The sequence below is a fragment of the Alosa pseudoharengus genome, unplaced genomic scaffold (assembly GCF_046254945.1).
Source record: "Alosa pseudoharengus isolate Yale_2024_CS ecotype anadromous, Long Island Sound unplaced genomic scaffold, YU_APseudo_1.1 YU_APseudo_1.1_scf_7, whole genome shotgun sequence".
Taxonomy (NCBI): domain Eukaryota; kingdom Metazoa; phylum Chordata; class Actinopteri; order Clupeiformes; family Clupeidae; genus Alosa; species Alosa pseudoharengus.
The window spans coordinates 1914730-1938392 of NW_027468859.1; the positions used below are offsets into that span (position 1 = coordinate 1914730).

The window sequence follows — 23663 nt, forward strand, 5'->3', positions numbered from 1 at the left end:
CTTAGAGGTGCAGCTCGTGTGTGTTGCTGTCCTCAATTTAGTGCTGAAGCGGACAATGCGAAGTTACCTAGAATGTTAACTTTGAACTCGTTATATTCAGTAAAGAAGCACTACACAAGTAAAACCATTGTAGGCCTATGTTATAAAAAATGTTCTTCATCTATTCTTTTACTCCGCTATACTCAACGTGGAAGTTAGGAAAATCGCCCTTCTGGCTTGTGTCAATATTGCACCGTGCGCGTACTGTATGTGTAGGTCTACCTGGTGTGCTACGGCAAGCAACATTGACAGAAAAATACACTTTGCTACCGTTTGTGCACGAAATGTGCATTCGCAAGCATATCCTATGCAATTTCCGTGGTCAGATACAAGGCGGGGAACATAGGACCCTTTTCTACAAAAAGGGTCCTATGTTCCCCGGTCCCATACAAATAGCGGGGAACATAGGACCCGGGGAACATAGGTATGCTCCCAGAATGCCACATGCAAAAACAAACAGAGCTATTACATCTTTTGTGCCAAGGAGCATCCAGTTGCTAAATAGGTTGAATTCAGACAGGTTGACACCATCCTAAATCATGCATACACACTTTTTTAATATATATTGTATGTTTTTTTGGATTTGTTTGTCATTCTATGTATCAATGTGTGAGTCTGTATAAGTGTTGTCTAGCTTTATGTAACTTATGGCTCCTAAATGCAAGACAAATTCCCCCTTGGGGCAAAAAAAGGTTTCATTCATTCATTCATTCATTAGTGTTCCGAGTATCATTCTGCTGTTGTTTCTGCAGTAATATATTAAAACAAAGAATGTTGATCAATGTTGAATTAACAATTTATTTGTACTGACTGTCATATACTCTAAGCTAACATCTAACCAAGTAAGTGGTTTTCAAGAATACTGTAAGTCTATGTAATCTGAATAATCATACTGTAAGTAATGTTACAGTATATACAGCAGTGTTTTGCATTTACATGCAATGGTAATTCCCTGGAATTACATTTTCTAGTTTACTATGCAATCACTGACAATGTGGTGTGATCCAAAATATATGCTTCGACGGAAGAAAATAGTATAATAATATCTGTATTTTTTTGTATTTTTTGATGCCTCCATCAAACTCCAACACAGGTTTTGGGGTTCAGAGATGACAGATTATACAATTGGATTTTCACCCCACAATTTATCTTAAAGCAGTAAAAAAATGTTTCTTGATGTGTCCTCTGCAAAGGTTTATAATGCACATGTACCTTTTGCTGACTGTATCCCAAGGGGGTAGGGGGTGTTGGGGAGGAGAGTGGGGGAGATTAATTTGGGGTTTCTGTGATGGAGCCCATTGTCTCGCCTGTATACAAATTGCACCCATAAAAATATATTTTAAAATGAGAACAAAAAATGATTGAGCAACATTTATTGATTTGATGTAGCCAATTGATACATGCATAATAGATCTGTTGAAATTACATGAAAACATTTGGACACATTTGATATGAACTTACTACTGATGAATTGATTACTGCACCTGGTCAAAGCTGACCCAGTGGACACTGTGTAGGTACAGCATATGTGCAGTATCCAAGAGATACTGTTACATCAGTTATAAACCACAACAGCATCATTGGTGAATTAACATTAGAAAAAAAATTAATCAACATTATAACTCAATTGTGTGATTCACATGACTGAGCAAGGAACAGTGACTGGTCCCAGGTCCACTTCAGGGACACCATTTCTTATTCCTCCTCCAAACTTGACTCCTGCCCGAACTGCGAAGGGACCGGCTCTTACTTCTCCAGCGTGGGCTCCAGCACTCACACCTGCATACGTCCAGGAAGCCCCAGCCTCTGCCTCTGCCCCGGGGCCTTTAGCATGGGCCTGGAGAGGAGTGTGGGAGATACCAGCTTCAACTTTTGCTACCGAAACTTCGGCTCCTGGAATATCATAAATCATCAAATAAATATGAATCATACTTATTCATATGAGCATAACAAGCACACAGTGAACAGGGGCCCATCAGACAACACCAGGTGCGCAATTAAGAGTGTGTCCACGAGAGGACCAGGCGGGGGTGAAACATGCTACGTCATCGAAACTTGGTAATTTGAAGGGTCCACCTAAAAACACAAAAAGCGTAACTAGTGCAAAATTTGAAACAACATGGAGGAGTTATGACCTCCTTGTTTGAGGCCAAAAAAATAAATAAAACATTTAAAAAAGTCCCACAATTGCATAAAATGTTGATGTCCCTCCTGCTGTCAAATTTAAACACAACACAACAATCCATGCCATCAAAAAACATCCCAGGTTAGTTTAAAACTGGAGTTGTAAGGCAATGACTGGTTGAAAAAGAATGTTTAGGTCATTTATGGTGGACAAATTAGGATATATTTTCATCAGTCATGTTTACTGATCAAATCCAAACTATACGGTAACAAATAAATTTAAAGTCATATTGTGTGGAGTTTATCTTTTCGTTTTGGGAAGTAGCCACGTACTAAGCAGGATAATGTATAGAACGCTGGCATGTCGGGGTCCTGTTCGCCCTGCCGGGACTTATTTTCCGATAATGACCGGCGTTCTATACCTTTTACTTATTGCATGGCTCTTAATAATGCTGCAGAATGCTCCATTCACTTGAATGGGCCTTCCCAACGTTCGGAAGTCTGTTATTTCTCAATAACAGACCGTTGCTAAGTATAACAGGCCGCTGTCAAGGAAAATGGGTTTTGTGCTTCTTATTCACGTCTTTCATGTCACTCCGCAAGTAGTCCGGGTCAAGGCAATTGTGATCTCACATTCTCATGAGGAATGCCTGTAGGCAGAGCCGTATATAAAGAGAGTTTGGCCAACTAGGGAATCGAATGGGCGCCATGTTGGATGCCAATATATATGGTATTTATTAATCAAACTTGGCAGAGTAGGCCAAACTCTCCCTATTATACGGCTGTAGGAAGTTTTTTTTTATTTTATTGTGTCACACACATTCACTTGCACTCAAAGATGAACTGATTAAACTTGAGTGGTCAAAGGTCAATGTTAATGTGACCTCAAAAAAATATATACTTTTACACCTTGAACACAATATCGAAAAAATCTTTGAGAGAGCACAATTTAGGTCCTGTACACATGTACCCAGACCCAAGCATCAATAAAGGTGATGATGAAACGTTATCCGATTTTTCAATATTTGATAGCCTGTCACAGGAACGTTATTTTGCTGAAATTGCCCTGATTTGGGGTGTTGATCCGTATGGGAGAACCGCCAAAGATGTAGCCTATCCTTAACTTTTTTTTTCTGATCAAAACTCAGTTTACACAAAGACTATATCTGGCAAAATATGACCGCCGCCCAGTCCAGCACATTTTTTCCACAAAAAGAAATCACGCTGAAAGGCCTATATGATTCTAACTGTCTCACTAAATTGCATTATCCACACTCAATTCTCACTGGTATCTGCTAGACAACAAGTACCAAAACATGATTAGTTCATAGATTTCACATGTAAAATTAATTTTATATAACCCCACCTCCATCTTGCCTGTTCATAATTCTGAGAAATTCTTGATTGTTTGTGTTATGTTTATTTTATGTGTGTGTGTGTGTGTGTGTGTGCGTGCTTGTGTGTGTGCCTGCGTATGTGCCTGTGCATGCAAGCGTACATATGTCTACTGTGTGAGTATGTGTCATATGTATGATTACTGTGAATGTATGTGTGTGTGTGTGTGTGTGTGTATCTGTTTGTGCACATGAAATGCATGCGAAAAAGAAAAAAACAAAAACAATTCTGACTAAACCTATATGACCGCCGCTTCGCTGCGCGGCGGTCATAATAATAACTGAACAGGGACAGGTTTTGGTAGGCAGTAGATGCAGTAGACATTTAAACGTTAGTAAGCTATCGATACAGTTATAGCCAGTCAGTCAGCATCATGTAACATTAGTAGCATTAAAGTCATGAAACCTGTAACATGTTATGACATAAAACACTGATGGTTCAATCGAAGACGATCTGCATGGATATATACCCACCAGAAAAACTCAGAATGTGAGATTGTTAAAGCTCATTAATTGTATGAAACGATTAGTCATTGCAGCATCAGCTAGCTCACAACAGCCTTTAAATATGCTATTATTTTGGTCATATGGACTTGATTAAACGGGTAAGGATAATTCATAAATTTCTTACATGACTGAAGCATTAGGTTCAACAGTGTTTTTTGAGGTTGCTGTGTTAAGTTCAGTTGTGTGTGATCGCAACACAATTCATAGGATCAAATCAGTTTATTTTGCCATACAGAAGTTAGCCTACTGACCTGCACAGGACGTTTAGCCTATTCTGTTTTAATTTCTTACCATTTGTTGTGATAATACAAATCAAATGACACTCATGATAGGAATGATACTGTATGTGATTGATATCCACAAGCATGAATTTCTCGAGACAAATAAGAACAAACTGGTCCGGTAAAAATATATTCTTGCCATGTTTAAATGTTGCACTTTTTCCCTTAATAGCCTATATCTGGCAGTTCATTTTTTGATGACAGATAGTTGTATGATATGTATGTGTTTAGCCAACGTTTCCGTAGATAGTAGCCTACACCATAGGCCATCATCTTGAGAATAAAACACTAACACTAACACAGCTGCTAACCATCACCATCCTCCACAACCATGAGGATCTAATGGAAAACGATATTCGTCGTCTTTTTGCTTCTTATTGCAAAGCCAACCAGGGGCGTAGCCAGGATTATTTTATAGGGGGGGCCAGCTGGGTCCAGACTTTTTATTGGGGTGGCGCTTGGGAATCAAAACTACTATTTAAAAACTAGGCTACTCAAAAAGTTTTGAAGATTAGGATAGCCTATTTTAATAATGGTAATAAATTGTGTAAAGCCAACACTGATACACAGGTCAGTTTGTTGTCCACTCCAAATCATTTTCCATAAGCCAATGCTATAAAAAGTACATTATGACAATGCACCTTAGGCTACTTAATCAGTCTTATTCAAATGATGTTAAAGAACAATAATAAATACTAAAAATATTGTATTCAGATATTTAATCATATACTGATGGCCAAACTATATTTCTTTCTGATATCCACTCTAAGTACTTGGCTGTAAGTAACATGGCTCTGAATTAAGAAATTAACCCTTAGAACCTAGACTGTTTTAAGGGCTTTTCCACTACCTTTAGTTGTAAGCATTTAACCTGGTCATTGTAAGTGCCATTTACACATGCTATATTTTTTTCAGAACAGTCTAGGCTACCCAAATCTGCCACCAATTCATATTAATACTTGCATTGATTTAATTTTGATTTTTAAATAATACAAAGACAAAAAGCGTATTATACCATTCTTATTTTGAAATGTATCTCTGTCAGCTGGACATGACTTTCATGTATGTGTAGGGCAGACTGTCCTGAATCTGGCAATATAAGAACCATGGTGGAGGGGGGCTTTGGGGCTGAGCAATTTACAGACATGTGGTGTGCGCCTTACAGAAATAAATGCCATTTTTATTATTTAGTAATGAAAAATGCCCTTTCTGCGCTCCATATCTGTGACACGAACTGATCTGACCTGACTGAACCCGAGTTTGCGTGTTCTGTGTGTACACTCATGATGATTCTAAAACAACTTTTTACTGCATTGTCATGAACAAAGCGAAGGCAAAAAGGTGTTTCTTTGTCGAATAAATTGGGATGCAATGTGAGTCTCGAATTGGATGCCATGCAGGAATTTGCTGGGATCTCAAAACCGCATTATGAACAAACTTTGCCATAGAGAAACACATGATAGCGTTGGATTATGAACATGCCTTGCCACTACAACACACAAAAACGGGTAAGTGGAGCTATATGAAGTTATTATTTTGATGTCATTTCGTCTGTTTTATAACCCAGAAGGATGTACTTGGTATCAAATGATAGCTCTGTATCTCCTCTTTCATCTGACATGCGTGGCATATCTATCCGATCACGGGTTCGTGAGTAGGGCCTAATTCAAACGAGAGTTGGTTTTTGTACATGATGTTATTTTGCAGTCACGTTGTCTGTTTTTATAGCCCAGAAGCATCGATATACTTGCTACCAATATATAGCCCCGTGTCTCCTCTTTCTTCTGATATGCTTGCCATATCTATGCAATCACGGGTTCGCGAGTAATTCAAACGAGAGTAATGGGTGCGCAGGTAAACTATAAATATGAATCCAGGCTCGGACTGGTAATCTGTACAACCGGGCAAATGCCCGGTGGGCCGGTCCACATGTGGGCCGGTGAGCTCTGGGATTTAAAAAAAAGTTATTTAGCCTATTTGCGGCCCGTCATGTAGGCCTAGCCTATAAATGCAGTTGCATCCATTTGGCTTGGGGGGTGACAGGTCAATCATTTTGGCCTCTTCATGACAGGTCCAGTTTGTTACGATCGCGCCCCCCTGCCCCACCCCTCAAGTGGATTTGTCCAAGCAGCCGCAAGTTCAAGTGCATGGTAGCCTAGGCTGTATAAGTGCCCTCCGCTGGCTGGTGTTCTCATTATCGCAGTTTAACCGTAAACAGCAATCAGAGGTCTAGTTTTATTCCATAAATATATTGTTTTTATAGACGTTAGTTGCACGCGCTACCAAGAGCTTCCATTTACTGCACCATAGGCTACTGTAGTGCGGTTCTGTCAACATAAAAAAAACTACGGGTAGCCTACAATTTTCGCACAACTTGGTGGAAAAGTGTAGCACAGGTTAAAGAAAACCCATTCATTTTTGGAGCTGATCCTACTCAAAAGGAACTTCAAAGTATTTCCCATATTTGGCCTATCCTTTTAGCTCACAACGACAGTGAAAGTGAAACTTGGAAAGTGGTCTCTCCCCCGAGTGTTACATTAGATGCACAATCTATCGCGAGTTGATGCAGGTAAAAATTAGGCTATCAACTGGTAGGTTAGTAACGAAGGTAGCCTAATTTTGCAAAATGTGATTGCACACAAACTAGGGCAAAAACGTTTAGTATAGCCTACACTTGTGGTGATAGCCTACAGTTAATGTGAATCGCGGACTATAACCAAAGTAAAGGAGAAGATTTGCACCAAATAAAGGCTGTGTTTGTGTTTCTACAACATGCACAAAACGTAATTTCTGTCAACTATGACGATGTCCATGTTCAGTAGCCTATATTTTTCATGTGGTTTAATGCATGGGGTAACATGACGTGAGACAGACAGAAAATGAGCCTGTCTATAGTAGCCTATCCCTGAATCCTGTCCCTCTCCATTTCAAATCACTTTAAAAAAAAAAACCTGTTATTGTGATTAGGCTATAGGTCCAAATCTAAATGTTTGGGTTCAGTTTATGAAGTGTTGCTACAGTATAATACTGTGTGTTTGTTATTTATGGGGGGAATTTTTTTATTTTTTTGGGGGGTGGGGGGGGGGGGGTCGTCGGTCCAGTGGTGGGCCGGTCCAGGAGAAAATTGCCAGGGCCGAATTTTGCTCCCAGTCCAACCCTGTATGAATCAATTGATTTAATTTCATGATTTTTTTTTTTCATACTTGATCGCACAGGCAAGAGTTTAGTCTCTTTGGAAAGCCCCACTTCTGCTCTGTCACACAATTAAAGTTTCACCTCGCTGCGATGAACAGTTCTGGAGCAATGCAACAAAGAACTCAGGCAAAGCAGCCTCTGCCTGACCAGCTATGGCAAGAACCACACGCAGTCAGCAAATTATGTTTTTTATAAAGTAGCCTAGCCTAGGCCCTATTAGCTACTTCTATTGGAGCCATGATATGTGCCTAATATGCTTGCATTTCACCCGAATTTTATTGAAATATTTTTGTAACAGCGTTACCGCAGGCATCCGATTATTTCTGATCAGCCTCACACGTCAATGTCAATGTCAAGAGCCTACCTAAGGACAGCCCAATGCAGCTCACTTGGCTATGATTCGTGACACATTCTAATCTTATTAGCATTAATGTTCCAACTCATCATCAACTCACCTGTTGTTACTGAGGTTAGAGTAGTAGCCTAGTCTAGTCTACTGTCAAGTGTTGTTAACAGATGACTTGAATTGTCCCGCTGCTGCTGCTGCTGCACTAGGCTACTCACGCTGTGATCACAACCGTGGGCTACACTTCCTGACTGGGCCAATGGTCCTAGATAGAGTGCAGTAATTGGTTCAGTCGCTGCTTTGAAAAGTGTTTGCAAAGTGCCGTCGAAAACGCCAGCAATTTTTTTTTTTTTTACTTTTCACTGAACGGAGCTGGGGGGGGGGGGGGCAGCAGGGTGGCCAAGCTTTGACCAGTGGTGGCTGTGGCCCCCCCTGGCCACCACGTAGCTCCGCCCCTGAAGCCAACTACATAAGTAGTTGTAGTTACATAAGTGGTCGGCATATCTCGGTCAATATTTAATATTAACATTTCAATTGACATATAATTTTGAAGCTATGTCTAACTATTGTAACTATGTGTAGACTATGCAACCGGACTGTTGTAGTAACCTACCACTCTAGTTGTAAACAAATGGTGACGTGATATTATGACGTAGGTGCAAAACCTTAAAGCAACACTATGGAGTTTTTCAACCTTCATAATATTTTTCCAAGACCCTTGTGATGGTACATCGACTTACAATAGGTTGAATGACACGTATGCCATAGGGTCTGCATCGCTTTTACTTGCACTACGGAACTTCTGGGTGCGGGTAGTAACCCGACCACAAAAAGAACTACAAAACTCGACTGCTCTACGGCATACCTCACTCCCCCCCACCCACATTTCCTCAAATTCGGACGTGAGAGAACTAGCATTTGTTTGCCGGCTGTCACTCATGTATGTTGTTGTCATGGCCGAAGCAGTAACGAAACCAAAGAAGGCATAGGTTTTGTCGGAGGAAACTAGGAAGAGAAAGGGAGAGTGACAAAATCAAAGGCCAGACGAGGATCAATATCAAACTTCGGCTTGTCAACAAATGCACATGTATCCCCTGGTGTAACCGTGACAGATTTTACGACAGTACTAGAAGACAATATTGTTTCCCAACTGTAGGGGGACCCCAAGAGCAAAACTTCCATAGTGTTGCTTTAATATAGCAAGACAGTCATTACTCTCTTTTCTTACTTCATAGCCCACTCATTGTCAGATCAGGGAATATATTGTACCCAGGACATTAAATCTGGCTTGGATTTGATCAGGAGACATGATCAACATTTTGAGGTTTTTGGCCTTAAACAAGGAAGAGGTCCTAACAACCTGTGTTGTTTCAAATGTCGTGCTATTTTGGCTTTTTGAGTATTTCGGTGGACTCGAATTGGTTTCATCAAGTTTCAAAATCGGTGATGTAGCATATTTTACCCCCCGCCTGGTCCTCATGTGGACACTCTCAAAAAGCTAATTATTTTAGAAGACTGGTCAAATTCTTTCAAATGTACACACCGCTATCATGTATGGTGGAGCCAGTTCCACTTATGGTGGAAGCTCCACAAGTTTCAGTTATGTGCCTGCCTGCCTGTAAACCTGTAATAATGCAGGTACCTGCAAGGACTCCAAGGTTTTCCAGTCCAGCACTTGCATGCGCCTTTGCTTCAAGAGCAACAGCACTTGCTTTGGCTTCAATTAATCCCTCCACAAGGGCAGCACTGGCTGCAGCCTCCGCCACATTTGCTTTGGCAGAAGCTTTTGCTCCAACAGGTGATGCGGATGCAGATGCAGAAGCATTTATGGCCCGAGCCCCAGCATCAGCTGATAAGACCTTGAGTTTGGCCAGTTCAGCCACATGCACTCCTGTTTCTGCCTCATGTTTACTAACACCTGTGTTAGCTTGAACTCCAATGCCATTTCTTATGAACGCGAGATCAGCTCCATTTGCCACTGCTGTCCCAGCTCCCTTTTTTACTCTCTTTTTAACAGTATCTGGGCGTTTCTTTACCATATGCAAGTGTTCGTCATCTGAATATTTTTCATAATGAAAATCTTCATTATTAAACTGAAAGTCTAAGTAACGTATGTTTTTCTTTTCCATTTTTCTGATCCCTTCCTTGTTGTTGGGAATTGGCAGTGAGGAAGAATTATCTGTGTACAAAGAAAAGATATGTCAGAAGTATAAGTTGCAGGACTGATACATAGTTCAAAAAACTTTTTTTTCCAATAGCAAACAATAATGTTTAGAAGATACAGTAGTTGGATAGCTCCAGTGAAATCCAGCAAAACTGCGACCAACAAGCATAATAATAGACATATTTTTAGGTGTTTGTATGGTTATGTTTTGGAGAGAACATGCATGAAACAAGCAGAGATATTTAGTTATTCTACTGGAGTTCATTAAAAATAGTGGAGAGACCAAAATAACTGGTTGACTTCATGTTCAAAATGTGTCAGTGACTGACTGACAGTTGACGTAAGGGGACTTTACATTGCATGCCACATGTGCTTCGCCACTAGGTTGCTCTTGGTTGACGTAATGTCCCAAAGATTTTTGTTGTAGCAGCGGGCTCAGTGCAAAAGACTTCAACCACAACACGTGGAGGAGCAGCAAGGTGGCAAAATACTTCAGATGACAGACAGGCAAAACTGGATTCCTTGGAAGATCTGTTCTTTGGGTGGCCATTTGGCTTATTTGGGGGGGTCATGCTCTCATGTGCCAGCAATTCACTGCACACCACACACTGGGGTTTCTGTCCCATTTTGTCCTCAATTTAAGTGAATCCATATCCTACTTCAAATACACACACTGGGGTTTCTGTCCCATTTTGTCCTCAATTTAAGTGAATCCATATCCTACTTCAAATACACACACTGGGGTTTCTGTCCCTTTTTGTCCTCAATTTAAGTGAATCCATATCCTACTTCAAATACTCAGGGTCGTAGCCTATTTGCATTTACCACTAAAATGATGTCTAACATGACCTGTCACATAAACATTGTCTATGTCCATGCCAATGACTGACATACGAATAAAGTCTATCAAAATAAAGGTTCATATTAGATCTTATATGTAAGTTATTTATTTATTTATTTATTTTTTTACCACAAGCTCCGCGACCCACCCTGGGGGTCGTTTCTAGAAAAGTTAGCAACGACGTTGCTCAACCACCATGGTACGACGCAACTTGTGACCAAACAACGACATTGTTAGACCTGTTTCCAGAAAGCATCGTACCTGTGTCGCAATTCGCTACCTCCGACGTTCGAACACTGTAGTTCCAACAACGTTGTTGATGATGCAGCGATACATATCATTGGTGGAAACAGTGGCAACGTGTAATACCCCACCCCCTAGAAATTCTCTGCCACAGCCTATGTTGACATTTTTCTAATTTAAACCGAGTGATTAATGCTGGGATTGTCATTATCATCTGCAAAAACCTAAACCTATTACAAGTATATAAAACATTTTACTGAAGCCGACCAATATGTGCCATTATTTGTGTCAAATATCTATGTTGGAAAAAATATATAGCCTGGATGAATGTCTGGGTATCGCAATTGTTATCAATTGTCGTGTGGCTTAACGGCAGCGCGTCAGTGCACTACGCGCTCGGCCGGAGTTCGCATCCTATCTCTTCTTTTCACCTCTGAGTAAGAGTAGGCCTACGAGACACAACAATATGTTTTGATCATACATATTTATGTATATAGTTAGCCTACTCTACATCAAGAGACCATAGGTACAATACATCAGTCAAAAACAACTGAATCTACGTGTCACACTAGTTCACTTGCAGGTAGCGAGAATCTCACATCATAAGAAAATCGAACCTACAGCAAGTCACCTGCTTTAGCCACTACACCATTTATCACTGTGCTGATTTTAAGAGTCTGTGAAGATTATAATACTAGCTTATCAAAAAGCAAGGCAATACTCGAATTAACATAAATAGCAAGAATGAGCCAAGTAGGGGAGTCAGTCTCTTAATCAAAATAAAGCTACAGGACAGATCAATCATTGAGTCACTAGATAAACATCCACTTCGTATTTTTTGTTTAGGCGGTTGTGATTTTTGGTTAGGCGCTCCGGACACCAACTGGAACTACCAAGGAACGACACAAGTGCGACTGCCCAGGGGCAGTAGTTCAAACGACCAAACTTTGCGTCCTTGTTTGCGATTGAGAGTTCAAACTCCCTTTAAACACCAAATCCAAGAACGATGGAGCGAATTGCCAAGGTTGCGACGCAAGTTAGCAAACGACGCTTTCTAAAAACGAGCCCCTGAACGGTCCTGCGACCCACCAGTTAAGAAACACTGGCCTACAGCACAATCTTTTAGTGCAGGCCCCTTGGCAGACACACGGAGCCCTTATCCTACATATATAAACATGTGTTAGTTGTTAAACCAGGTGAATTAAATGTAACAATTTGTTTCCCAGTGCCAAAATTCTGTAAGCAAATGCATCTCTTGGTGGACTAAGCTATCCCTTTCTGCCAAATTCAAACAAACTGGCAGGAAAGGTGTAAAAACGATATTATTTACCTTAATTTCTTATCCACTATTTTCCATAATTGTTGTCTTTCTACAATGAATTACATTATTCACCCAGCCATTATTCACCCAGCCTCTAATGGAATGCAATACAACCATTGACCGAGGTGTGTTCCTTGAACAGAGGTGAACATTTGTGGCAAACTTGTTTCCTTTGCACTGTTAAATTTGAACAAATTTATGTTAACATTGCATGTTCCTATGTAACGTTTGTGGAGAACTACGTCCTCAATCCATTTGCCATTGTTCGCAGACATTCATGGAAAACTAAAGGCAAACTGAAACATGTTTTAAATAAAACGCGAATGTTCGCCTATGTTTGCGACTTTGAACGCACCCACTTGTCGTCTTTAAGCTTTGGTTGCTAGGTGACCAAACTATATTCAAAGCTGGCATAATATCTTTAGACTGCTGACAAACTGACTGTTTTATCAAACTGACTGTAAATTAAACACCACTTTTCCATCAGAAACATATTTGTAAAAAGCATAACTGGTATGATATACTGTAGAAAATTATCGAAATATAGATAGATAGATAGATACTTTATTGATCCCCAAGGGGAAATTCAAATATAGAATCAAGATTAACAATTTCACCAATACTAGAGAAAGGAATGTAGCATATCACTGTACAATGCAGGAGACCAGGGTTCAATTCCTGCTCGCTGCAGCAATTTTGAAGGGGCATTTCTCACAGCTTAACCGAGCTAGATAGATAGATGCAGTAGATATATAGATATAGAAGGGTGGGCTTGTGGAACTATAGGCTACATGGTCCTCGTTTTAGATTGGGCTGCTGCAAAATGTACTATAAATAGGTAAGAAAGGTCTTATAAGCGTATTAGTTATCCACCTTTGTCTTATACACCATTAACAAGCATTAACAAGCTGCGTGTAACTTAAAAGGCTGCTTATTAACACTTATAAGCTGCATGTTAACAGTTAGTTAATGTTATTAAAGGATAACAACTGTTAGTAATGAATTGTTAACTGATTATTATGCACTGTTAATACCTAATAAGCACTCCGCTTAGTACACACACCCGACTGTCGGGAAAACCCCCAGTAACAGTAATGTAACGCAAGCGTGTGGATCTACTGTAAAAGAGGACAACTCATGGATAGGGGATGCTTCAGTGTTAATGCCAGCAAGGATTAATGCTTAAAATGTGTTTGAACATCTCAGATGACGCTCATTGCAATGGATTTTATCGGGTTACAAGAAAAGGTAGGATATGTATGTAATTGTGAACTGTTGTTGAGCTTCGCCAATTGAGGGTTTTCACCGACGTGACCTTCTGGGCGGTAACCCGGATGTGCAGCCATATTGAATTATTTAATATAGATAGATAGATACTTTATTGATCCCCAAGTGGAAATTCAAGATAATATTCCCTATTAAACAATTTAACCATTTAAACTACTCAACTATTTAACTGTTCGGCCATTCCAACTGTCAGTTGTCATCGTCTATGACTCCCGCCAACTATTTCCTCTGCCTACAACTGTTTCAAAATAAAAGTCCTCATTACAATAATTCACTATTAAGTGATTGAACTATATAAACTATCCAACTATTTAACTGTTCAGCCATTCCAACTGTCAGTTATCATCAACTATGCCTCCCTATATTAAACCACCACCTACCTAGAAAATCGGACCAGTCCAGGTTCGACCCATTGGTGGCGCTAGAGTGTTGGGCATAGAGTTCTGTAAATTGGTGAGAGTGATCATTGGACGGCCCTGAGTCTGCACCGAATTTCATAAATTTCGACCCAATGGCAGATTAACCCTTTAGCCGCCAGGGTTTAAAAAGAATAAATTGGATTTGTACATCAAAATTTTAAAAGGCCATGGCTTGCAAGTGGTCAGAGATAAAGTCCTACTGTAAATGTGAAAATCATTTAGTATGAACAGAAGTTTATGAAGGGGTGAATTTACTCATCTAATTTGCATATTATGACGTCACTGGATGGTAACCACCGTGAATTATGCACATTTCAGTAAATACTAGATGTTGAACATATTTGAGCAGTTTTACTTTCTTTTTTTGTAATTTCACCGACATAACAAATGAACAGGAATACAGTCACATAAACCAACAATAGTAAACTATTACTATTACCACAAACCTTATTCTACTATACAATAAAGTAGCCTGGTCAAATCAGTTCCTATCGCGGGTGACTTTGTAGTTCTTCAGAGCCCTATTTTTACTACCCCTACTGTCTTTACTACGTCCATTACGGACACTATCATCACCTTTACCACTGGCACCTTCAGCTACGTTGGGCAGAAGGTCGACATAAGCGTGGTATGCTTAGTGAACACTGTCGGAAAGACGCAAATGACGCACCTCCATTCACAGACGCAGCGTGACTAGACGATCGCTCATATTCTCCAAAAGGCAGATATTCTCCTTCAGAATCAGACTAGGTAAATAACAGACCCAAGACTTCATCACATGTTAACTTTTTCTTCAACATTTGGTGTATTTCTGCTTCAATTTGTGCAAAACTATGGCCTGCATTGCTTCCGTGTTATGGAGGAAATGCACGTCTTCTTATGTGTTTCTCGTGTGTAATCGCGTGTAATACCACGTCCATTACGGACACTATCATCACTATTACCACTGGCACCTACAGCTATGTTGGGCAGAGGGTCGAAATAAGCATTGTATGCTTAGTGAACACTGTCGGAAAGACGCAAATGACGCACCTCCATTCACAGACGCTCCGTGACTATCACTGCCAATAGACGATCGATCATATCCTCCAAAATGCAGATTTTATCCTTTAGAATCAGAATAGATTAATAAAAGACCCGAGACTTCATCACACGTGAATTTTTTTTATAACATTTGGTGTATTTCTGCTTCAATTTGTGCAAAACTATGGCCCGCATCGCTTCCGCGTTATGGAGGAAATGCACGTCTTCTTCGTGTGTTTCTTGCGTGTTTTTCACATGCTTCCTGAAAACTTTGAAAAAAAAAGGTTGAGCTTGAAACGAAGCTCTGGGTGTCTGCCAACTAGTGGTCAAGAGTACAAATGAGATTTTACACTGTACTCGCGTCTATCGTCTGTTTTATTCAGTAATGACGCTTGTCGCAATATTGCGACATGGGCGGTTAGAGGGTTAATAATAATAGGAAAAGGGAGTAAAACAATGGGGTTCTGCAGCTTCGCTGCTAGTGGGGTCACACAAATTGTGTTCTGGCAAGTAAACAAAATGAAAGATGCACTGAGAGCTTGTCTTGTTATCCGATTTGTCCATTTTAATTTTGAGTAGGCTACAAAATCGGAAAACTAAAAAATAAATGACTTGACGAATGAACGAATGAACAAAATCATACACCAACCATATTCAGTTATTAAGTCATGATACGATAATGGGCTGATAATTCTCTTTCCGGGTCCAACGGCTTTTTAAAGCTGCTTGTTTTTCTGGAAAGACATTTTTTTTCTCTATTCAGAGCAGCCTTTAGGAAAAGTGTCATCCTACTACTCACTACTCACTTGTTGCCTCATCCTTTTATGGAAGCCTGGACATTACCCTTGATTAAATCACCTGGTTGCACAACTACAGTAATTACTCTTTTAAAGTTAAGCGATTTCGTTTTTACCCCCACTAAAATGGAAGTGATGTTGACGTTGCTGTTGATGTTGCTAATTCTTGCACTTAACACTAGAACTGACACTTGACGGTATGTAAGTAGCACTCACTGCTGCACTAACTTGTCCTTATCGCACTCTACATTGACACACACACACACACACACTGCTGCACTAACTTGTCCTTATCGCACTCTACCTTGACACACACACACACACACACACTCACTGCTGCACTAACTGTCCTTATCGCACTCTACCTTGATGTTTCCTTTGTTGGGAGTCGCTTTGGGTAAAAAATGTAATGTAATGAAATAAGTGCATTACTGCGCCAACAATATTAAACATGATCGAGTGAAATCCAGCAAAAAATATTGAAGAATTGACTTGATCTAAGCATTTCTAGTTCTGTATCATTATGCATTATGCAAAAAAAAAAAAAAAAAACTGACATACACCATCAACTGTGAGACCTTAGATAAATAGATGTGTGCCCCTCCTACTAATGTCCAGTGAATTAATTTAGGCACAGGTGGACTCCAATCAAGTTGTAGAAGCATATCAAGGGTCATTGATAGAAGTAGGATGTATCAGAGCTTAATTAAAAGCATCATAACAAAGGGTGTGAATACTTATGTAAATTGAATATTTCAATCTTTTATGTTTTATACATTTACAAAACACTATTGATGAGAAAAAAAATTGTTAAATCCATTTTAACACTTTGAATGCTGCGCTGTTTTTGGAAGCTTTGCAATCTAGATCATTGTTGACAATGATTTCTACATGCCTCTGTTCCTGAGAAATCCCAAGCTAAACAGTGGGTAGTTTTCATCAAAGAGCTAAATCTAATTTTTCTAGAAATGGATTTTGGTCTTTGATGAAATATGAAGTAAAGTTCTAAGTTTCTGGGCCTGATTAGTTTCCGGGAAGTAACCTAGCGAGACTGCCACCTAGTGATAAACCCACACAAATGGCCTGATTTTGACCTTCCGTGCATGCGTAACTGATTCGACCCAAAGCGGCAACCATCAAAAGCAGTTTTAAGAGTTTTAAGATATAATCTCCAGATAAAATGTCCAGATTTTGCGTTTTCGATTGTCATGTATTTCAGTTCTACTGTGTTCATCATAGAGTTCCCAAAATTGCACATAAGGTGTGTTAGAGTGCATTTTCGTAATGAAATTACGAAAATATTGAAATATTGCGTTTTTCGGCACTCAACGGATGGGGCACTCAATGTGTTAAGGTGAGTCTGAAACATAGCAAAATGTGGAAAAAGTGAAGTGCTATGAATACTTTCCGTATGCACTGTATGTGCATGTTTTTGTTAGGGCTGTCAAAATAACTGATTAATTTCGATTAATTAATTTGAGAAAAAATAACTGATTAAAAAAAAATAGCGCAGATTAATCAATTCCGTATGACCTTTGATCCCGAGCCATTCTAGTCAGTAACCATTAGACTGTAAAATGAAGGAGAGAGAAGAAAATGTGCTGCCTAGATCATTGATTGGAACATTTACTTTTAAAAAACGGCCTGATGGTGTTGATAAAAATTAAGTGTAGATTAAAATAAAGTCCTCTGCAATGTCTGCAGCAAGGAATTTGCATATCACCGGATATTGTCAACTCTAAAGTCGCACATCAATGCAAAGAAATAGTATTGACATTGAGGGGAGTGTTAATTTATTTTCATTGTGTCCCCTAGGTCAGGGGTTCCCATACTTTTCAACCCGCGACCCCCAAAATAACCGTGCCAGAGACTGGCGACCCCCACTATCCCTGGATGTGACCAGGGGCGTAGCACCAAATTCTGGGCCCTATGCACAAGTGGTGGCCATGTACTTTTGGCTGAGAGAACAGCTATCTATAGGGAGGGAAAGTGAAAACCAGCGCCCCAAGTGGTTGCGTTCCTATCGAAGAGCAGCTCCAATGTTAAGTCCCATAGACCTATTTTAAAAAAAATACTGTGAAGCCAAATCAGCGATCTTATCCACCAAAAATATTTTTCAGCGTCTATACAGTAATAATCTTCTAACTGTGAAAATGGCAGACCCTATTTTGCCTTATTTAAAAAAATGCTCCTTTTGTTTCATAAACGAACTACAAAAAAGCCACGTGACTTTACCCTTCCATTACTCACGGTAGCATGGTTTGTTTATTAGCCTGGTTAGCATTGCCACTTAACACTTACTGCCAGCTCTTCATGTGAGTAGAAGCACAACACCAGTTATCCAGACATAAAGGTTATCACCACGCGGTTTACATCACCTTCCGTTATTACAAAAATATGTAAGCCAGTTAAGCAAATTGCCGTATTGATCAGTTAGAGATTAAGCTCCCAACCATGTGACGTCACATGCAACTGTAGTTTGTTATCACCATGTTACGACAAAAACTCAAAACAATTCAACTGATCCTAAAAATAAGGTATGACCACTTGAAGCAATAGAGGTGACCCCAGTGCCTAACATATGGAAGGCATTAAATTAAGATCCCAATGTGCACAGAGATATATTTTTTCTAAAAAAAAATCCCATCCCCTCCGCTAAACTCTAGGAACGCAACCACTAGATGGCGATGAGATTACTTTCCCTCGTGATGCGTTTCACAAGTTAGCTTTGCTACTAATTTGACAGCCTTTCCTTATGAACCTATATAACATTGAGCCTACTAAGTTAAGCTATTAGCTCATAATAATTTTGGAATTAGTAGGCTATTGAAATGTTGTGGTAGGCTATAAATCAGCATCGTGTTATTTCTAATGTTGTGTTAATGCTGTTTTAGCACTGATAATCGCGGATTCGCGGTGGTATTGAAGTGTTTTGTAACCTTCAGGAGTTCATTTCATTTGTAGACTATTGCTTTCACAATGGGCTCACCTTTCTTGGGAAAGAAGGCTGTTAACACTTGTTTTCCCTCATTTCTTTTTTTTCCCTTTCTTGCCCCTCTTTTCTTTTCTGGGAACCGGATTTAGCTTTCTTAGACTTAGACATCTTCACATCGTGACCGTGTGCATTGCCGCTTCGGCAGAATGAACGTTACTTCAAAAATGCGCCTAGCAGGGGAAGGCGGACTGAACCATTTCGTGCAAGGGAGAGGGTGCCTGCCCTCAAACAATGTTGGCTTGGACACAATTTAATACATCAATCAACTGATGCATTAACCCGAAATATTTGCATCTATATTAGTTAATAACATTTATTAAGATCTTTAAATTAAGGAAATTATTTATTATTAAGGAAAATAAAATTGAACTCCTTAGGGGCCCTCCCCCCACTTGGGGCCCGGGTAATTTATTCCCACTTGTCCCCCCACTACGACGCCCTTGGATGTGACTCAAAAAATAAAATAAAATGTGCGCACGCTTGTTTATCCAGCACTGGCTTTGGAAATAACGATGTCTACAGACAAGGTAGAGTACGTTGCATGATTTTATGAAAGTATAATGTATTGCGACATCAGAAGCAAGTCAAATTTGTAGTTTCTTATGTCTCATTCCATCGAACTACAGATCCGCTACCCGATCTGGCAAACTTGCGGTTATAGCCGATAGAGGGTCGCGAAGAGAATGCAGAAGTGCCGTTCACCCTGTTACGAGTTGATGATTTTGGAAACAATATTTTAATGTACAAAAAATTCTTTGGTGTTGCTTTAACAGAAGAATATCTCAGTCAGGGTAATATCCACAAACTGTAGTAAACATATGTACATTGTTGCTGCGCAAATTTACATTTTGGCAACTACGTTTCAGCGTTAATCTCATCTAATGAGATGGATGCGCGCTATGAGCGGAACACAGCAAGTCCATTCTTGGTTTAATTGTGGAGACGGCCACACGGAGATCATCCTCCACATTTAGACACGATCTGTATTTGTTTTTAATATATTTCAGTGCAAAGAACGGCGTCAGTACGTCCATCGCGGCCTTGGATAGCTGTGGATATTCCCTCTCGACTGAAATCCAGAACTCAGCAAGCGTCTTGGAATTAAAATCTGTCTTTAAAGTGCGGTCACATAACAGCACAACCAGTGCGTCCTCCATGCCGGCTGACAGATGACTTGCGGTGGTTACAGTGAATGGTGATCTTATCCAGTCATAATTTTTCAGAATTTTATTTTTTCCAAATTTATTTGATTTATGGAAATCATTTCGCGACCCACCCCTCGCCGTCCCCTGCCCTAGGTTATATCTGTGGCCTGAAATGCCTTGTATGTGAAAGAAAAACTTCTTCCCAAAGCACTTTTGAATTTATTTCCTCAGCATATTAGGTTATATCATAGATTATTATGGCCATTTTTTGAACAGTGAAAATAATAATAAAAGTTTTTGAACTGTAATGTCACTAATGCTGATTATTCAATGATTCATTTGAATTTAAATATTTAAAATACTTTAAGAGCAAAAAATATATATGCGATTAATTTAGATTAATTAGTCACAGAGTACGTAATTCATTTGATTACATTTTTTAATTGTTTGACAGCCCTAGTTTTTTGTGTGTGTGAGAGCTATAAGACTAGAATTAATATGGCCCCAGAATGGATTTAAAATATTAAAATATAGAATTGGAGTCAGAGTAAGTAAAAACGGTCTATGGACACAGTCTATGAAACACACTCTTACCTGATGGTGGCAGGTTGAAGAAGGTTGAAAAGTTGTGCTGCAAAGACTCTGCGTCCTGCTCTTTTATATGATTGCGGTAGCAAGAGAAAGTGAAACTATGCATCGAGTTAGCTGGAAGAACTGCACATACCTTGGAGGACGGCTCAGGTATGATATTGTGTATGTGACGCTGACGTAACTGCCTTCATGGGGCAACAGCAACATAGTATTACACAGTACTTGCTGAACTATTTAGTTTTATCAAGTCATTGCTCCTTCCTTGTTATGTCAGACTGTTGTGATTAGTTCTTTTAAAAACACCTCAATGGTAAAGTTCTTGTAAAAATAAAGGTCTTGTTTGTGTGTCTCTGTTCAGCAGGCCTGTACTTATACCTGTATTTATAATCCTTATTTTTAGTAGAAACAAATCTTATTTGATTAACTTGCCCAATGAGGGCCTGCGGTACTGATGACTGATGCTATGTGCTTATGATGGGATTGTTGGTCTTAATGTACAGTCTGCTGAAAAAAAAACAGCTAGAAACCAGCTTATGCTGGTATTTGCTGGTGTAGCTGGTTAGGCCACCAGCTGGATATGCTGACGAGACCATCTGAGGAAGATGGTCATGCTGGCGTGACCAGCCTGTCAAGCTTGACATTGTTAGGGTAAGATGGTCATGCTGGTTTGCTAGAATGACCAACATGAGCTGGCATGGCCAGTTAAACCAGCAACACCAGATAAAATTACCAGCTTGAGGTGGTGCGAAAAGCAAAACCAGCTGAATTACCATCATAAGCTGGGTAAACCAGCTGAAGGCATGTTTTAGCAAGAGTTTTGCTGGTCTAGCAGGTCAACCATCATAGGGTGGTCAAACAAGCTGGTTAACAAGCTGGTCAACCAGCAAACCACCTTAAGCTGGCCAGGCTCAGCAGGGAAATCATAATGATGTGCTCACCATACTTAATGCTTTAGTTGATGTGTTGTTCATGTACAGTATAAGCAGTGTTGGGCAAGTTACTTCGTAATATATTATGTATTACTTATTACTGTCATTTCAAAGTAATTAATTACATTATAATATTACTGTCTCTGAATTGTAAGGCATTACACTACTATTTTATTACTTTTAAGTTACTTTTACCAAAATATCTAGAAATATGGATTTGGAATTCTAAATGCAGTTTATTATGCTCAATGCAGCTGTAGCACTTGTGTCACTGTGACCTTAAATAATTACGCTACTGGACCAGTTCTAGGTTCGTTGAGTGGTGTATATTATAGAGAAGAGACATGAGACATGAACGTTCATATAAATAAGTCTGCAGTTTACTGAACAAGAATAAAATGAAATAGGTCAGTTAGTAGGATAGATACAGTTCAATAATATCAATATAAATGGTTCAATGAATATCAATAAATATTTACAGTACAAGATGTAGGTTAATAAATAGATCAATAAATAATTACAGTACAAGTTGTAGGTCAATAAATGGATCAATAAATATTTAAAGTACGAGATGTGTAATAAATAGGCTACTTTCAAATCCTTTAAGTTTAATCTTTTCTTGTTTAAATAAGTTTAAATGGTTTTAAATATGGGTTTATTCTGGTTAGTTTTTCTTTTTAGACCGGTCTTTTAAATTCTAAATAGCTTTTTAGAACAGTTGCTTTAGCTATTTTTAAGCTATTTGTTTCTAGTTTTCTTTCGAGTTATAACTTCTTTCTTTAGGGTAACAGGTAAGTATTTTTAGTGTCCTTAAGTTAGTGTGATTGTTTCACTTTACATAATCTAACTCTTTCTTTAAGGTATAATGGACATATTTTAAATGTTTCTTTTGTTTGTGCAATTGCTTCACTTTTCAGTTTCACTTTAACAGGAAAACATAAAAGAAAAAATACAACACATTAACCAATCCACATTCATACATTCACTCATTCACAATCTATTCAGTATCTTTAAATAACTGTGTTGCAACACTTTAAATAATTTCAGTTCAGAGGATCCGACCTATTTGGTTTGTTCAAAAGCTCCAGTGTGAATCAAAGAATAGCTCAGTTGTTCAGGTCAAACCGTTTCCGAATGCGGTGTTTCAGTCTTTGCCGTTAGATTTCCTTGGGTAGGCTCGCCATCGTGTCCACTTGAAATATCTCAGTTCGTATGCTGTCTCGCAATACGATGAATCATCAAGGGTCCGATCCGTCGTCAAGCTCGTCAAGCAAAAAACCTGGCCTGCACAACAGGCCATACAGAATGTGTCAAATAAATAAATAAACTCTCACCAGTAAAAACTTTCTAGTGCTTATACTCACAGAGGAGTGCTATTAATGGGTTCAAGGAACCAGCTGCGGAATATCCATCTTTGTCTCAGCTCAAATTTTATTTTAAGTTCACGTTTAGATCTTAAAAATAGCCAAGGCTTCTCAGTTTTTCTCCCCAATTAGGCTATTCGTATCTTGCCTTATTTCTCCTCATTTCGAATGTTGCCTTTTAGGCTACTTATTTTATTTCACATTAAACATTAGGCCTAGGCCTACAATCTTCTATTTCTTGAATTTCCCCTTGGGGATCAATAAAGTATCTATCTATCTATCTATCTATCTATCTATCTATCTACAACTAAGGCTCCATCCATCCATCCTAATATTATACATAGGCCTACATACATATACATAGCCTGAAAACGCACGTTAATTCAGATGGGCTATCCATCCCATAGCCTACAGACTGTAGGCCTAACCTATGCCTATAAATAATTTCTTATCAAAAATATTTCTGGATACGTGCTAAACTCCTTACCTGGTTGTAGCCTAAGTTTTATCCATATGGAGATCTTCAAAGGCTTGCGCTATAATTCCAACCCTGTTTATAAACGAACCTGTCTGTTGCTGACAAGGCCTATCTCAAATTTCCCGTTTAACTCTTCTACATAGAATAGGCTATAATTGCGCAAACATTTCAAATCCCGAC

The 23663-nt window shown here is 39.2% G+C and overlaps 1 protein-coding gene across 3 annotated transcripts; it reads right to left on the reverse strand.

The window, feature by feature from the left end:
- Window positions 1-1395: 1395 nt before the first annotated feature.
- On the reverse strand, window positions 1396-23663 carry LOC143109100 (uncharacterized). 3 transcript variants are annotated; one of them, XR_012983818.1, is made up of 4 exons: window positions 23493-23663; window positions 22704-22925; window positions 9529-10065; window positions 1396-1932 (listed from the first exon to the last, which is right to left on the reverse strand). XR_012983818.1 is itself a non-coding variant. In XM_076271708.1 (3 exons), the coding sequence occupies exons 1-3, from the start codon at window positions 20816-20818 to the stop codon at window positions 1676-1678; spliced, it is 897 nt and encodes a 298-aa protein (XP_076127823.1). In that variant the 5' UTR covers window positions 20819-20833; the 3' UTR covers window positions 1396-1675. The 3 variants fall into 3 exon arrangements, 1 of the variants encoding a protein (XP_076127823.1); XR_012983819.1 differs by lacking the exons at window positions 22704-22925; window positions 23493-23663 and adding an exon at window positions 15194-15214; XM_076271708.1 differs by lacking the exons at window positions 22704-22925; window positions 23493-23663 and adding an exon at window positions 20716-20833.

Coding starts and splice junctions, on each gene's coding strand:
- LOC143109100 (XM_076271708.1), bottom strand. CDS start 20,818: ATGCATAGTTTCACTTTCTCTTGCTACCGCAATCATATAAAAGAGCAG. Junction 10,066..20,715: donor CTTCAACCTGCCACCATCAG/GTAAGAGTGTGT, acceptor CTTTGTACACAG/ATAATTCTTCCTCACTGCCA. Junction 1,933..9,528: donor AAACCTTGGAGTCCTTGCAG/GTACCTGCATTA, acceptor ATGATATTCCAG/GAGCCGAAGTTTCGGTAGCA.